The sequence below is a fragment of the Rhinopithecus bieti genome, unplaced genomic scaffold, assembly GCF_001698545.2.
Source record: "Rhinopithecus bieti isolate Rb0 unplaced genomic scaffold, ASM169854v2 scaffold_26813, whole genome shotgun sequence".
NCBI lineage: Eukaryota > Metazoa > Chordata > Mammalia > Primates > Cercopithecidae > Rhinopithecus > Rhinopithecus bieti.
The window spans coordinates 1,171,256-1,185,602 of NW_016812144.1; the positions used below are offsets into that span (position 1 = coordinate 1,171,256).

At 49.1% G+C, this 14,347-nt stretch overlaps 2 protein-coding genes across 7 annotated transcripts in view; one reads left to right on the top strand and one right to left on the bottom strand.

The window, feature by feature from the left end:
* Positions 1–10,931, top strand: part of DRC3 (dynein regulatory complex subunit 3) — a 48,353-nt gene extending 37,422 nt beyond the window's left edge. For all 5 annotated transcript variants that reach the window (XM_017895614.1, XM_017895616.1, XM_017895618.1 and 2 more), the window contains 4 exons: positions 94–164; positions 691–814; positions 9,802–9,933; positions 10,615–10,931. In XM_017895614.1, coding sequence (XP_017751103.1) covers positions 94–164; positions 691–814; positions 9,802–9,933; positions 10,615–10,728 — 441 coding nt within the window. In that variant the 3' untranslated portion in view covers positions 10,729–10,931. The remainder of the gene's footprint in view (positions 1–93; positions 165–690; positions 815–9,801; positions 9,934–10,614) is intronic.
* Positions 10,932–12,317: 1,386 nt separating this feature from the next.
* Positions 12,318–14,347, bottom strand: part of ATPAF2 (ATP synthase mitochondrial F1 complex assembly factor 2) — a 22,441-nt gene continuing 20,411 nt past the window's right edge. For both annotated transcript variants that reach the window (XM_017895620.1, XM_017895619.1), the window contains one exon: positions 12,318–12,741. In XM_017895620.1, coding sequence (XP_017751109.1) covers positions 12,604–12,741 — 138 coding nt within the window. In that variant the 3' untranslated portion in view covers positions 12,318–12,603. The remainder of the gene's footprint in view (positions 12,742–14,347) is intronic.

The following is a 14,347-nucleotide window of genomic DNA, read 5'->3' on the forward strand; positions in this document are numbered from 1 at the left end:
TAGAGGAGGTGGTTGCTAAATTCTAAGGAGCACCTTTTGCTCTGTGCTGGATGTCTAAATATGCATGTTAACTGTGTTCTTTAACATTTCCAGGAGACTATAAACATGTTTGAAAGGAACATTGTTGACATGGTGGGACTGTTTATCAAAAATGTCCGAAGCCTATATCCTTTCTGTGATGACCTTCCCCCATGGGGAGGTGCTACAGAGCCCCTGGGGTTGTCCTGGCCTCTGGACAAAAGAATGTTCCACAGGGTCTGACGAGGGTTCCCGACCCTCAGAACATTGATGGTCTGTTAGAGCTGTGGTTTGGATGCCTAGAGGGACAACATCCAACCTGTTTGCAGGAGGGTCCCAGTATGACTGTTCTCATATGGGTGATGTTCACTGAGAAATGAGCCCCCTGTGTTGCCAGCAAGCACACTCCGGTAACCCAGAGACTAGCGCCAGGAGCCCCATGCAGGAGGGAGAGAAGGGGGTGATGGCAGGGGCCAAGGGTCCGTCCGAGGTGTGGGGCAGGGGTGGGGAGTCGGGGATGGCCCAGGCTTGGGTGCTTGTGGGTGGACGGTGCTGCCAGCCGGAATCTCCGAGCTCTCCTTGGGCCCTTAAAGTCTGTCTCCGGCCCTCTGAGTGAATCAGGGACGCTCTGGGCCTGCTCCTCCCTGGCCTTTGCTTAACTCGGGGCTGCACGATGGCCCAGTGCCGGGACCTGGAGAACCACCACCACGAGAAGCTCCTGGAGATATCTATCAGCACCCTGGAGAAGATTGTCAAGGGCGACCTGGACGAGGACCTGCCTGACGACCTGCGCACGGTGGGCGGGGCAGGCGAAGCATGGCGGGAAAGGGCGGGATGGAGTTGAACTGGGTGGGGCGGAGCGGAGCTGGGCGAAAGGGGAGGGGAGGGGCCTGACAGACGTGGTCCAACCCAGCTCTGTGGCTAGACTGAGGCCCTGTGAGTAAGCCTGACAACCTCCCAGAGCCTCAGTGTTCTCATCTGCAAAAGGGCACACTAACCTGCTTTACAGGGTTGCTGGCAGATAAAATAGGCTAACAAAGCACCTGGCGGGGCACCCAGTGGGGCCCAGTTAAAGAGAAGCTCATGATAATTAGATGGTTTCAACTTTCCAACAGGTTGGTTTCCAAAAGTTCAATTATGTGGAGGCTTCTGGCACTTTCTAAGAGAAGCAGTTACAGGTAGAGGTTGAAGTCTGAGATTTCCCCTGGAGGTCTTCTTAACCTTAGAGTTTCTATGATGAGTACTGTGGGGGTGTTGGAACCACCATTTCGGATCCCGCACGATGCCGTCCGTTTGCACCAGCACATCCGCTGATGAGAGGTCACAAAATCAGCAGGGTCGGCCTGGGGTACCTGGCTGCATCCCTGGGGTCTGCACGCTAAGAAGGCTCTCCCGGATATCTGCGCTGGGGTCCCACAGCAGCATGTTTATGTCTCTGGAGGGAGTGTGGGCATCAAGCGCCCAGGCAGAGATACTGTGTTGTCAGGGCCTGCTTTAGTGCATGCATAATTCACTCCACTGCCAGTTTCTCAGCTTCTCTCTGTCGCCACATCACCACCAAGGCAAGCCACCATCATCCTTGGCCTGGACGGCTTGCCTCTTTACTGTCCTCTTACAGTCTGTCCTCCATGTGGCAGTCAGAGGGACCCTTGAAAACCCAAACCCTATCACTAAACACTTTTACACAACACCTTAGAGTGGCTTTCATGACCCCTAGCGTAAGCTCCTCCCCATAGTCCCCCAGACCCTCGTGGCTGGCCCTGCCCATCTGGGTAATTCCCACCCCCAGACCCCTCACTCCCGATGCTCAGCGGCAGCCTCTGAGCTGTGCCCCAATCACCCAGGCTTGCTCCTTTCTGCTGATGTTCTGCCTGGCGGATATGCTCTTCCTAGGTCCCCATGTACCTGGCTTGTCCTTGTCATTCAGATTTCAGCTTGACTATCAGCTCTTGGGAGAGGCTTTTCATCAACTTCCTGGAAAACCACTGTCTCTGCATCACACACCCCATTTATCAGGTCAGAGCCTTATCACAGTTTCAAACTATCTGAGTGATGTGTATTTGCTGCTGATGTGACTATTCACACTACATATAAGCTCAGGAGGGAGGACAGGGATGGCCTTTTCACCACCATGTACCTCCTCAGTACCAGCAACAGTATACAATGTGCAGCACAGATGCCAGGCGTCATCTGCAGAATGAGTGTGAGAACATATGCTCACCAAGCCTCCACTCTGCCAGATACGGGGCTAAGTCCTGCAGACACAGAGGACCAGCAGTCCCTGACTTCCACAGCCTCTGTCCTGGGGCCCAAACAGATACCCAAGATAGCAGTGTGGTGAGAGGGTCACCATGACACCAGCCTTCCTCCCTAAGCTGTTAAGTGCAGCTAATTGCTATTGACCAGACGCAAGAAAACACCACCTTCCTTGTGAAGTAAGGCTGTCCCTGAGTGCCCCGTCTGGAATTCCCCAGACAGACCATCTTGGGGTGGGTGGAGATCCCTACCAGCACAGCTTCGATGTCTGTGACACCCAGAAGGCACAGGACTGAAACGTGCTTAATTTCTAATGACTGGGACACACAGAAAAAGATGAATCCAGAGGCCAACAGCAGAGAAGCAGGCTGGGCTGGCATTTTCAGTGGCCAGCCCTCCCTCTAGCCCAGTTGGCTCCGTCTGGTGCCAGCTGACCACCATTCCTGTGGCTTTACGCCTGCAGTTACAGGAAGAGACTTCCCAGGACCTTATACCATGGCCTAAGTCTCCTTCCATCTAAGCAACAAAAAACGTGGCCTACCCTTCTTAGGAGGAAAAAGTATGCTCTGACTATATGAGTAATACCAACAGCACTTTGAAAGGCTGAGGTGGAAGGATTGCTTGAGCCCTGGAATTTGAGACCAGCCTGGGCAACATAGCGAGACCCCATCTCTACAAATAATAATTTAAAAATTAGGTGATGTGCACCTGGTAGTCCCAGCTACTTGGGAGACTGAGGTTGGAGGATTACTTGAGCCTGGGAGGTCAAGGTGAGCCAAGATTGTGCCACTGCATTCCAGTCTGGGTGACAGAGCAAGACCCTGTCTCAAAAAAAATAAAAAAAATAAAGGAATAATACATCACTGACACTGACTGGGGGCCTCCTGAGGGCCAGCCCTCTGAGAAGCACTGAACTCATGTTTGCTCTTTTAATCTTCACATCAACATGGTAAAGTAGTTACTATTATGGTTCCCTTTTACAGATGAGGAAACTGAGGCACAGAGATGCTGGTAACCTGCCCAAGGACACACAGCTTATAAGAGATAGGGTTGTGATTGGAACCCAGGCAGTTTGATTGAAAGCCTTTGACAAAATGTCTACTGTATAGTAAGATGGGGATGTTCAGAAGAGGGACTAGGGCTGTAGGTGAAAAAAAATCTGGCTTCTGTTACCTAATTGTCAATGAGCATATCTTGATAAGTCACCCTAATGAGGTTATCTCTAAAACTCCGCTCATGCAGTTGAGTGCCTGTTATCAGCTCATGACCTATGTGGGGCCAATCTGTCCCACATCTATTTTCAAGTCCTTCCAGCTTTGAGAGGAAAAGCAGAACGTACATGCTGAGGAGAGAGCCTGGAGCTGGCACTGAGGGAGGGCGTCTGAGTGGGGCTGGTAGCCACAGCTGCCCATTTAGGGAGGTGGGGAGGTCAGAGGTGCTGCCCGGCTGCTTTGAACATCCATGCGGGTGTCCAGCTGCGAGGGCAGGGCAAGTGCTCAGGCCCAGGCCATTGGGAGGATGCAAGTCCCCAGGGTCTGCTCAAGTGGCAGTGGGTCTGACCCAAGCCAGCAGTCTCTGGATAGGGAGACTGTCACAAGATTCTGGCTGGCACCAGGAGACGCCGCGCTGGCTTGTCCCTGACCATCAAGCCAAGCTGCTCATTTGTGGCAGAGGGGAATGCAGGGTCATCAGGTGCCCTCTGTGGGTTTGACAAAATGATCTGATCCCACATGCCATGGGGCAGCAAGTCCTCAAGCCACTAGCAGTGTGGTGGTCCTGGGGAGGGGCTGTTCCCTTCTCAAAAGTTACTTTGTTGCTACCCAAAGCAACCTACAGATTCAATGCAATCCCCATCAAAACACCAATGACATTCTTTGCAGAAATAGAAAAAAAAATCCTAAAATTTGGAACCACAAAGGACCCTGAATAGCCAAAGCCATCTTGAGCAAAAAGAACAATGCTGGAGGCATCACATTACCAGACTTCAAAATATACTACAAAGCGATATTAACCAAAACAGCATGGTACTGGCATAAAACAGACATATTTTTCTCCAAGAAAACACCAAATGGTAGATGACACCATGGCAGCAGGAGGGTCCAGAGGCCTGGAATGGGAAACCATGGAAGCTTTGCCAGCAGCTTCTGGGGCTAGGATTGTGGCCATAGTCAGGGCAGGGGCCGAGGCTGCAGGGAGCTCTCAGAGGCAAGGCCCAGGCCAAGGAGTGGATGCCTGTCACCAAGCTGGGCTGCCTGGTCAAGGACATGAAGATCAAGTCCCTAGAGGAGATCTATCTCTTCTCCCTGCCCATCAAGTAGTCTGAGATCATTGACTTTTTCCTGGGGGCCTCTCTTAAGGATGAGGTTTTAAAGATTATGCCAGTGCAGAAGCAGACCTGCCCCAGCCAGTGCAGCAGGTTCAAGGTGTTTGTTGCTATCAGGGATTACAATGGCCACGTCAGTCTGGGTGTTATGTGCTCCAAGGAAGCAGCCACTGCTGTCAGAGGGATCATCATCCTGGCTACGCTCTCCATTGTCCCGTGCAGAGAGGCTACTGGGGGACCAAGATCGTAAGCCCCACACTGTCCCTTGCAAGGTGACAGGCTGCTGCAGCTCCGTGCTGCTGTACCTTATCCCTGCACACAGAGGCACTGGCATCCTCTTGGCCTCTGTGCCCAAGAAGATGCTGCTCATGTCCGGTATTGACAACCACTACACCTCAGCCAGGAGCCGCACTGCCACTCTGGGCAACTTTGCCAAGGCCACCTTTGATGCCATCTCTAAGACCTATAGCTACCTGCCCCCTGACCTCTGGGAGGAGACTGTATTCACCAAGTCTTCCTCTCAGGAATTCACTGACCATTTTGTCAAGACCCACACTCTCTGTGTGAAAGACCCAGGCTGCAGCTGTGGCTGCAACACAGGGTTGGTTTTGTTTTGTTTTGTTTTGTTTTGAGATGGGGCCTTGCTCTGTAACCCAGGCTGGAATGCAGTGGTGCGATCCTGGCTCACTGCAACCTCCGCTACCTGGGTTCACATGATCCTCCTGCCTCAGCCTCCCGAGTAGCTGGGACTACAGGCGCATGCCACCATGCCTGGTTAATTTTTTGTATTTTTAGTAGAGACACGGTTTCACCAGTGTTGGCCAGGCTGCTCCCAAACTCCTGACCTCAGGTGATCTGCCCACCTTGCCTTCCCAAAGTAACACAGAGTTTTTATACAAGAAAAATAAAGTGAATTAAGCCTGTTTAAAACAAACAAACAAACAAAAAAAACAGATACATAAATCAATGAAACAGAATAGAGAACTCAGAAATTAATCTATATATTTACAGCCGACTGATTTTTGACAAAAGCGCCAGGAACACTCACTGGGAAAAAGACAGTCTCTTCAATAAATTGTGCTGGGAAAACTGGATATCCATATGCAGAAGAATGAAACTAGATCCCCACCTCTCACCCTATACAAAAATCAACTAAACATGTAAGACCTGAAACTGGCCGGGCACAGTGGCTCATGCCTGTAATCCCAGCACTTTGGGAGGCCGAGACAGGCAGATCACTTGAGCTCATGAGTTTGAGACCAGCCTGGGCAACATGGCAAAGCCCCAACTCTCTTTAAAAAATACAAAAATTAGCTGGGCATGGTGGTATGTGCCTATAGTCCCGGCTACTCAGGACGCTGAGGTGGGAGGATGGCTTGAGCCCAGGAGGCGGAGGTTGTAGTGAGCTGAAATTGCACCACTGCACTCCAGCCTGAGCGACAGAGCCAGACTTTGTCTCAGGAAAAAAAAAAAAAGAAAGAAAGAAAGAAAAAAAAAAAGACCTGAAACTATAAAATGACCAGAAGAAAACAGGAGAAATGCTTTAGGACATTGGACTGGGAAAAAAATTTATGAATAAGACCTCAAGAGCACAGACAACAAAAGCAAAAATAAATAAACGGGAATATATCAAACTATAAATCTTCTGCACAGCAAATGAAACAACAGAGTGAAAAGACACCCTACACAATGAGAGAGAATATTTGCAAACTACTTATCTGACAAGGGTATTAATCCAGAATATACAAGGAACTCTAACATCTCAACAGCAAAAAAACAAACAATTCAATTAAAAACATCTGAACAGATGTTTCTCAAAAGAAGACATACAAATGGCCAACAAATACATTTAAAAATCTTCAGCATCACTAGTTATCAGGGAAATGCAAATGAGAACCAGAATGAGGCATCGTCTCACCCCACTTAGGATGATAATTATCAAAAAGACAAAAAGTAACAAACGCTGGTAAGGATCCAAAGAAAAAGGAACTCTTATATACTGTTAGTAAGAATGTAAACTAGGACAGCCACTAGGGAGAACACTGTGGAGGGCCCTCAGAAACTACAAACAGAACTATCATATGATCCAGCAGTCTCACTACTGAGCATTTATCCAAAGGAAAGGAAATCACTATATTGCAAAGATATCTGAACCCATGTTTACTGCAGCACTGTTTGCAATAGCAAGATACATAATCCACCTAGGTGTCCAACAACAGATGACTGGATAAAGAAAATGTGGTACATATACACAATGGAATACTATTCAGCCATAAAAAAGAATGAAATCATGTCATTCATGGCAACATGGATGGAACTGGAGAACATTATGTTAAGTGAAATAAGCCAGGAACAGAAAGTTAAACACCTCATATTCTCATTCATATGCTGAAGCTAAAAAAGTTGATCTCATAGAAGTAAAAAGAAGAACAGAGGCTTCTAGAGACTGGGAAGGGTAGGGGGATGAAGGAATAGGGACAGATTTGTTAAAGGATATACCAAATTACAGCTAGATAGGAGGAATAAGTTCTAGTGTTCTTTTTTTTTTTTTTTTTTTTTGGACGGGGTTTCGTTCTGTCGCCCAGGCTGGAGTGCAGTGGCCGGATCTCAGCTCACTACAAGCTCCGCCTCCCGGGTTCAGGCCATTCTCCTGCCTCAGCCTCCTGAGTAGCTAGGACTACAGGCGCCCGCCACCTCGCCCGGCTAGTTTTTTTTTTTTTTTTTGTATTTTTTTAGTAGAGACGGGGTTTCACCGTGTTAGCCAAGATGGTCTCGATCTCCTGACCTTGTGATCCGCCCATCTCAGCCTCCCAAAGTGCTGGGATTACAGGCTTGAGCCACCGCGCCCGGCCAGTTCTTGTGTTTTATACCACTATAGGATGACTATAGTTGACAATAATGTATTATAGTTTCAAATAGCTAGAAGTAGGATATGGAATGTTCTCAACACAAAGAAATGATAAATGTTTGAGACAGATATGCTAATACCCTGATCTGATCACTATATATGGTAAGTGTGGAAACATCAGTATGTACCCCATCAATATGAACAATTATTAGTCAATTTTTTTTAATGCCATTTTTTTTTTTTCTGAGGTGGAGTTTCACTTTTGCTGCCCAGGCTGGAGTGCAAGGGTGCGATCTTGGCTCACTGCAACCTTGGCCTCCTGGGTTCAAGTTATCCTCCTGCCTTAGCCTCCCGAGTAGCTGGGATTACAGGTGTCCACCATCACACCCAGCTAATTTTTGTATTTTTAGTAGAGATGGGGTTTCACCATATTGGCCAGGCTAGTCTTGAACTCCTGACTTCAGGTGATCTGCCCACCTCAGCCTCCCAAAGTGCTGGGATTACAGGCATAAGCCACTGCGCCTGGCCAATGCCAACACTGTTTAAACAAAGAAGTTGCTTTGAAAGAAGTGTGTCTTTACAGCCACAAGGACCACAGAGCAGGGCAACAGCTCAAAAAAGATTCAGGAATACCTGTTTGCACAGTCCCTGCCTCCACCCTAGGCTTTCAACTTGCAGAAACTGGAGAGGGATGTGGAATATTCTACCCATAAAAACTATTCTAAGAGGGAAAATTGAAGCAGCCACCACTCTAGGCCACCCAAAGTCCAGAAACAACTTGTAACTTACATCTCAAAATAATTCCCTTAAACCCAGTTTCCTTTTGTTTGCATTTTACAAATGTCACACTGTTTTTCATAACCAATTCTAATCATGTATCCTTCTACGCAGACTTCAGTTTCTGTTGCTTCTCACAGCTTTTGCAGCTGTTTTCTACATATTCAAACTCTGAGGGGGATGATTTCTCTGCCTGGCTGAAAGCTCCACTGTGACCCACTTTTTAGAATGAAGGATGGAAACCTTTTCGTGATGGGTTGACACTGTGGTTGTAGTTATCTCTAAAATAACCAGAACACTCATTTCTAAGCACACTGCCAACGCTCACCGAAAACAGGCTTTACACACCTTTGAACCATTCCCAGAGCCTGGCCTGGGACCTTGTACACACATGGAAAGAACTTAATGATTTCATGACATTTCTCCCTTGTGACTGTGCTAATTGGTCCCCCAGACACCCCATTCCACATATCAGCTAACCTGGCTTTTCCCACTGGGATTCTGTGGAAAATCAGCATCCCACAAGACCATTAACAGGCATTACTCTGAAGTCTGTGGCCAAAAAAGTTGAAAAACCAAGAGAGACAAAGCTTAAAGGGTTTATTTTCCACAGGACTTTGTAGAGCCTCTGGAATACTTTGTGCTCTGCAAATCTTCAGGAGGGGCCTAGAGGGTGCTGGCTTTCCCAAATGTGTTTGACCAAAGAATACTTTTTTTGGTAGAAATATTAACATCTTAAGATTCCACAGAACATGTTTTAGAGACCATTAAGTTAACTGCCACTACAGGAAAGAACAAAAAGTGTACACTCCACTTGCAAGTCCTCCCTGCAATACAGAGCATTCACATGCTCTTCCTTACCAAATGCCTCTGCTTCAAGGTGGAAGCAACTGCTTACTGAGTGCTTCGGTGGCCTTGCCCTGCTCTGGGCATTTCAACCATCCCAGGCAACAATAGCCACAGTGTCAACACTTGGAACCAGTGAGGCCTATTAGAGGGTGGGTTTCTAACAACTTTTTACAAGACGGCAAAGTCAGGAACAAGAGAAGGCAGAAGGAGACCCCAGATGGAATCCATGGTTTGGTTTTGTTGACATGAGTGGCAGTGGAGAGACAACTGTGGGGTGAACACCCATCAGTTTATAGGGCCTGCTGTCTTCAAGGCAGCCTCAAGACCCTCAGCCAGTCTCATGCTTCCATCCAGCAGGCAGAGGTTTTGGGCAGGTCAGACTTGAGAGTAACTGAGAGAGAAGCATTGTGAGAACAGATGTCCTGGGTGAGGTGCACCCTGGGCAGCCATCTGCCTTCACCCTGGAGGAAACATGCTTCCAGCAGGGACTACAAAGTAACACCCTGGTTGGTCCTTTCCCCTCAACACCTGCCCTGTGCAGTTGGGGAGGCAGCTGTCACAGATGAATTCACAGATGAATCGGCAGAGTGCGCTGATACAAAGGTGAGCTCTGCTCTGAGTGTGGCCTGCACAGCCAGGGGACTTCGAAATGCTCCTTTTCTATTCAGCTCTCTTTGTGTTCAGGGTGTAATGACACACATGTTCTCATTGGATTCTTTTCACTCACCAGCTTTTTGTCGATAAAGATACGATTGTTAATGCTGTCGGGGCATCGCACGACATCCACCTCCTGAAGATTGACAATCGAGAAGGTGAGCTGGTGACCAGAATCGACTCCTGGTGTACACATTTAGTAGACAAGGTGAGTCAATGCCAAGCCATCCTAGCAGGTTGGACAAATTTTTCTAGCTGACATGGAAATCCTCCCTAGGTAGTGGATAGAATTCTCATTAAGGAATGAAATGAAAGAAGAAATAAAATTAAGGATTATAAAACTCCACACTGAAGACAAGGTTGCCCAGAGACTTTAAAACCCATGGGCTTCGGCCAGGCACGGTGGCTCACGCCTGTAATCTCAGCACTTTGGGAGGCCGAGGCAGGCACATCGCGAGGTCAGGAGATCAAGAACATCCTGGCTAACACGGTGAAACCCCGTCTCTACTAAAAATACAAAAAATTAGCTATGGTGGCGGGCACCTATAGTCCCAGCTACTTGGGAGGCTGAGGCAGGAGAATGGTGTGAACCTGGGAGGTGGAGCTTGCCGTGAGCCAAGGTCATGCCACTGCACTCCAGCCTGGGTGACAAAGTGAGACTCCATCTAAAAAAAAAAAAACACACACACACAAAACCCATGGGCTTCATCATTTTCCTAACTCCTACTTCAAATACACAGAGATCAGCAGAACCTGGGGAGGCACCGAAGCAAATGAGGAGGTTTGCAGATCTCAAGGAACTATTTTCCCCTTCCCTCAAACTGGACTCAGTGAAAGATATTAACCAATGATCTGATGTAAGGAATCGGGCTTTGGTTTCCCTCCTCAGATTCACAAGGATGAGATCGTGAGGAACCGCAAGCGCGTGAAGGAGATCAATCAGTACATCGACCACATGCAGAGCGAACTGGACAACCTGGAATATGGCGACATCCTAGACTAGATGAGTGTCAGCCACAGGAGCTTCTTCAAAACATAGCACCAGCCCCAACCAAGAGAAGGAAGTGCACATGCCTCACCGAGCACCTCGGGAGAGTTGCTGGGCATCTCTCCACTACGATCCCCCACACCATTCTTGCCCCACCCCTGGAAAAACTTCCAAAAGTAGAGAAAATAAAGGACTCATGTCACATTTCCCCTATTCATTAAAAAAAAAAATTAAAAAAATCAGTTGGGCACTGTGGCTCACGCCTGTAATCCCAGCACTTTGGGAGGCCGAGGCATGCAGATCACGAGGTCAGGAGTTCAAGACCAGCCTGACCAACATGGTGAAACCTCATCTCTACTAAAAATACAAAAATTAGCTGGACATGGTAGCGTGTGCCTGTAGTCCCAGCTACTCAGGAGGCTGAGACAGGACAATCTCTTGAACCTGGGAGGTGGAGGTTTCAGTGAGCCAAGATGGCATCACCGCACTCCAGCCTGGGCGGCAGAGCGAGATTTTGTCTCAAAAAAAAAAAAAAGAAAAAAAAAAAGTCAGAATTCATGTTCATGTAGGAACAAGAGAAAGAGTTTGAGATGAACAGCCGGTCCCAGGCCAGCTGACAGAGCGACTCCCAGGGGCACTGCCATCAGCTAGACTCTTGACTATGGCATAAAGTCAGGCACGTGCCCCTGCCGTTTCCCCTGCCATGCCTAGGCAGGCTGCCGGCCACAGGCAAAAGGAGGCTGGTGTGGGCTGAGACCTTCTCTGCTCTGGGTGCTGAGGGGCAGCAATGCAGGAGAGGCTGCAGCTCCCACCACAGTGTGGGGGCCTGGGTCTGCCCACCAAGGCCGACGTTAGCCACAGGGACCTGAGGACCCTCCAGAAGAGCAGATCACAGGCGGGACATCCCAGCTCCACCACAACCCCGCAGCCCTGGTGTCATCTGTGATAGTACCTCACAGTGCCTTCAAGGAACAGTTCAGGGAGACAGTGCGTGGGAAGCGTGGAGAGGCACCCAGCATGTGATCAGTGCCCTGTGAACAGGGTTGATGCCATTACCTTGCTCAGGCTGGCAAGGACACAGGACTGAGAGAGCCTGTCTGCCTAAGAACCACACTCGGGATCCCCACTGCCTTCTTACTGGCCTGACACCAGAAAGCAGCACCTGCCTCCTGGGACATTAGAGGTGGCTATGTTGGGAGGACCCCTGGGACTCCTGGGTGGGAGATGAGCGGAAACATGCACATCAGGTGACCTCACCAAGCCTATCCAGGCTTTTAGCCCAGGAACAACTTCTATTTTCTACTTTCTAGAGTAAATCACTTGTTTTAGAACAGTAGGAAAAAATAGAAACAACCAGCTTAGACCATGATCATTTCAGAAGATTGATTAAAAGACAGCCAAAAAAGCCTTCAAGTTGAGGCTGAAGAACACAAATAGAGTTGTCTGTGGATGACATGACTGTTTCCCCAGTGCAAGGTTCCCAACCACAGGCAGCAGATATCCAAACATGCCATGGGAGATAAGCTGTTTAACCCTCTGGAACCTAGACAAAACAGGAAGAATGGAGAAGTGCAGAGGTGCACGTGAAAACAGGGCTCAGCACATTTCCAGGGTGGAGAAATATTTAATAAAATCGGGGTCGAGAGAAAGTTAGTTGTACAATTCATCTCCCACATTCACTGCTGGCCAGGTCAGGGGCACCTGGTTTGAAATCAGGCTGACCTCCGGACAGTCGCACTAGTGCACTGTGTCTCGGGGAAATCTCAGGGTGATGCTGAGGCTGAGCCCCCAAAAGTCAAGGAAGTCAGCCCCACAGGCTGAGGAGCCCTGAAGGTTGGGGGAGCTGTGGCTGTGCTGCCTCTATCCTGCTGAGTGTGCGCTGCCCAGGCCTCACTCATTCAGGAGCTTGTGCTTGACTGTGGTGCTCTCGGAGCAGAGATGGATGAAGAGGGTGCCGGCAGCGGTGCGGGCCCGCAGCTCCTGCAGCTCGTAGTCATGGGCCCACTCAATGTTGCCCCACTTCTGGATCTGAGGGAAGGACAAGACAAGTTGCTGGGTGAGTGGCCAGTGCCTAGCTGCTTCCTGGCCAAAGCCACATTCCATTCCAATAGCTCGGCTGAGGGCAACAGGTTTGGATCTTGCCAAAACACGAGACAAGCCTAGAGGGAGGCGGCAGGTAAGAATACCCAGGTGGGCCAGGCACAGTGGCTCACGCCTGTAATCCCAGCACTCTGGGAGGCCGAGGCAGGAAGACTGCTTGAACCCAGGAGTTCAAGACCAGCCTGGGCAAATATGGTGAAACCTCATCTCCACAAAAAGTTTTAAAAATTAGCTGGGTGTGGTGGGGGTGCACCTATAGTCCCAGCTACTTGAGAGGTTGAGGTAGGAGGACTGCTTTGAGCCCAGGAGGTTGAGGCTGCAGTGAGCCAAGATCATACCGCTGCACTCCAACCTGGGCAACAGAGCAACACCCTGTCTCAAGAACACCACACACACCCACACCCACACACACACAACCACTCAGGGAGCCAGAGCAGGCACCTGTGCTTTCTGTGGCATGGATGGTCTAGAAGTAGTACAGTCCAGGCCCAGGGCCAGTGGCTGCCCACCCACCACTGGGCAGGCTGGGTACCAGAACCACCCATGTGACTTCTTTGAGGAGGCCTGACTTATGTGCCATCCCTTCTCTTACACTTCCTCCCGGGAAGCCTGTGAACGGACAGCCTCTGCAAGTTGCCTTGCCATGCTGGGCTACAAGTGCTCCCCGAGCCCCATGTGGGTGGAATAACTAAATCAAGCAAGGCCATGCAGTGGCTTCAACTCTAACTCTTGTGGTAGTCACAGAACTACAGATGCCTCTGCTCTGCACACTGGGGACACATTGCAGATTCTCTGTCTGGAGCTCTAAAAACAGGAGGGAGGAATCCTCAGACACACGGTGTGGCTGTCCAGATAGTGTAACTCCAACCAGACCCTGCTGGCTCCTCCCTGGCTAGTTGCCCAAGAGGCCTGGCCTGGCCGCCCCAGCTCATCCAGGAACTCAGAATCTGCCATGCTACACAAGCTATTTGAACTTCTGGGCTGCCTGGTCCCAAACTGTACAATTGTAATAAGTCATCTGAAGAGTATTACATATTTTCATTGTATACTATCACATACATAATTCAGGTTATTCCTCTGTTTGTAGAGGATCGAAACCAAAGTTCAGAGAATGATGGCCTGGCTTGGGTCCCATAGTCAGAAGCAGAGCACAGACTGGCTTCCCACCAGCCCTACAAGTCACCCCCTTCCTATGTAATCGGTTCTGACATCCAGAGAATAGTAGCAGGCCTACTTTGTTATACAAAATAGTTTTTTTTCCCTGGCATTTTCTGAGCAGAAGACTATAAGAACTAAGGAAATACATCACAAAAAGCTTTTTTGTGTGTGTTTTTTACCATACTAGGGACCAATTCATAATAGCAATTAACCTTCTGAGGTTGGTGGAATAACTGCAAAGATGGCCATAATTTTCAGAGTTAAAAAATGCAAACCATGGCTCAAGCCTGTAATCCCAGCACTTTGGGAGGCCGAGACGGGCGGATCACGAGGTCAGGAGATCGAGACCATCCTGGCTAACACGGTGAAACCCCGT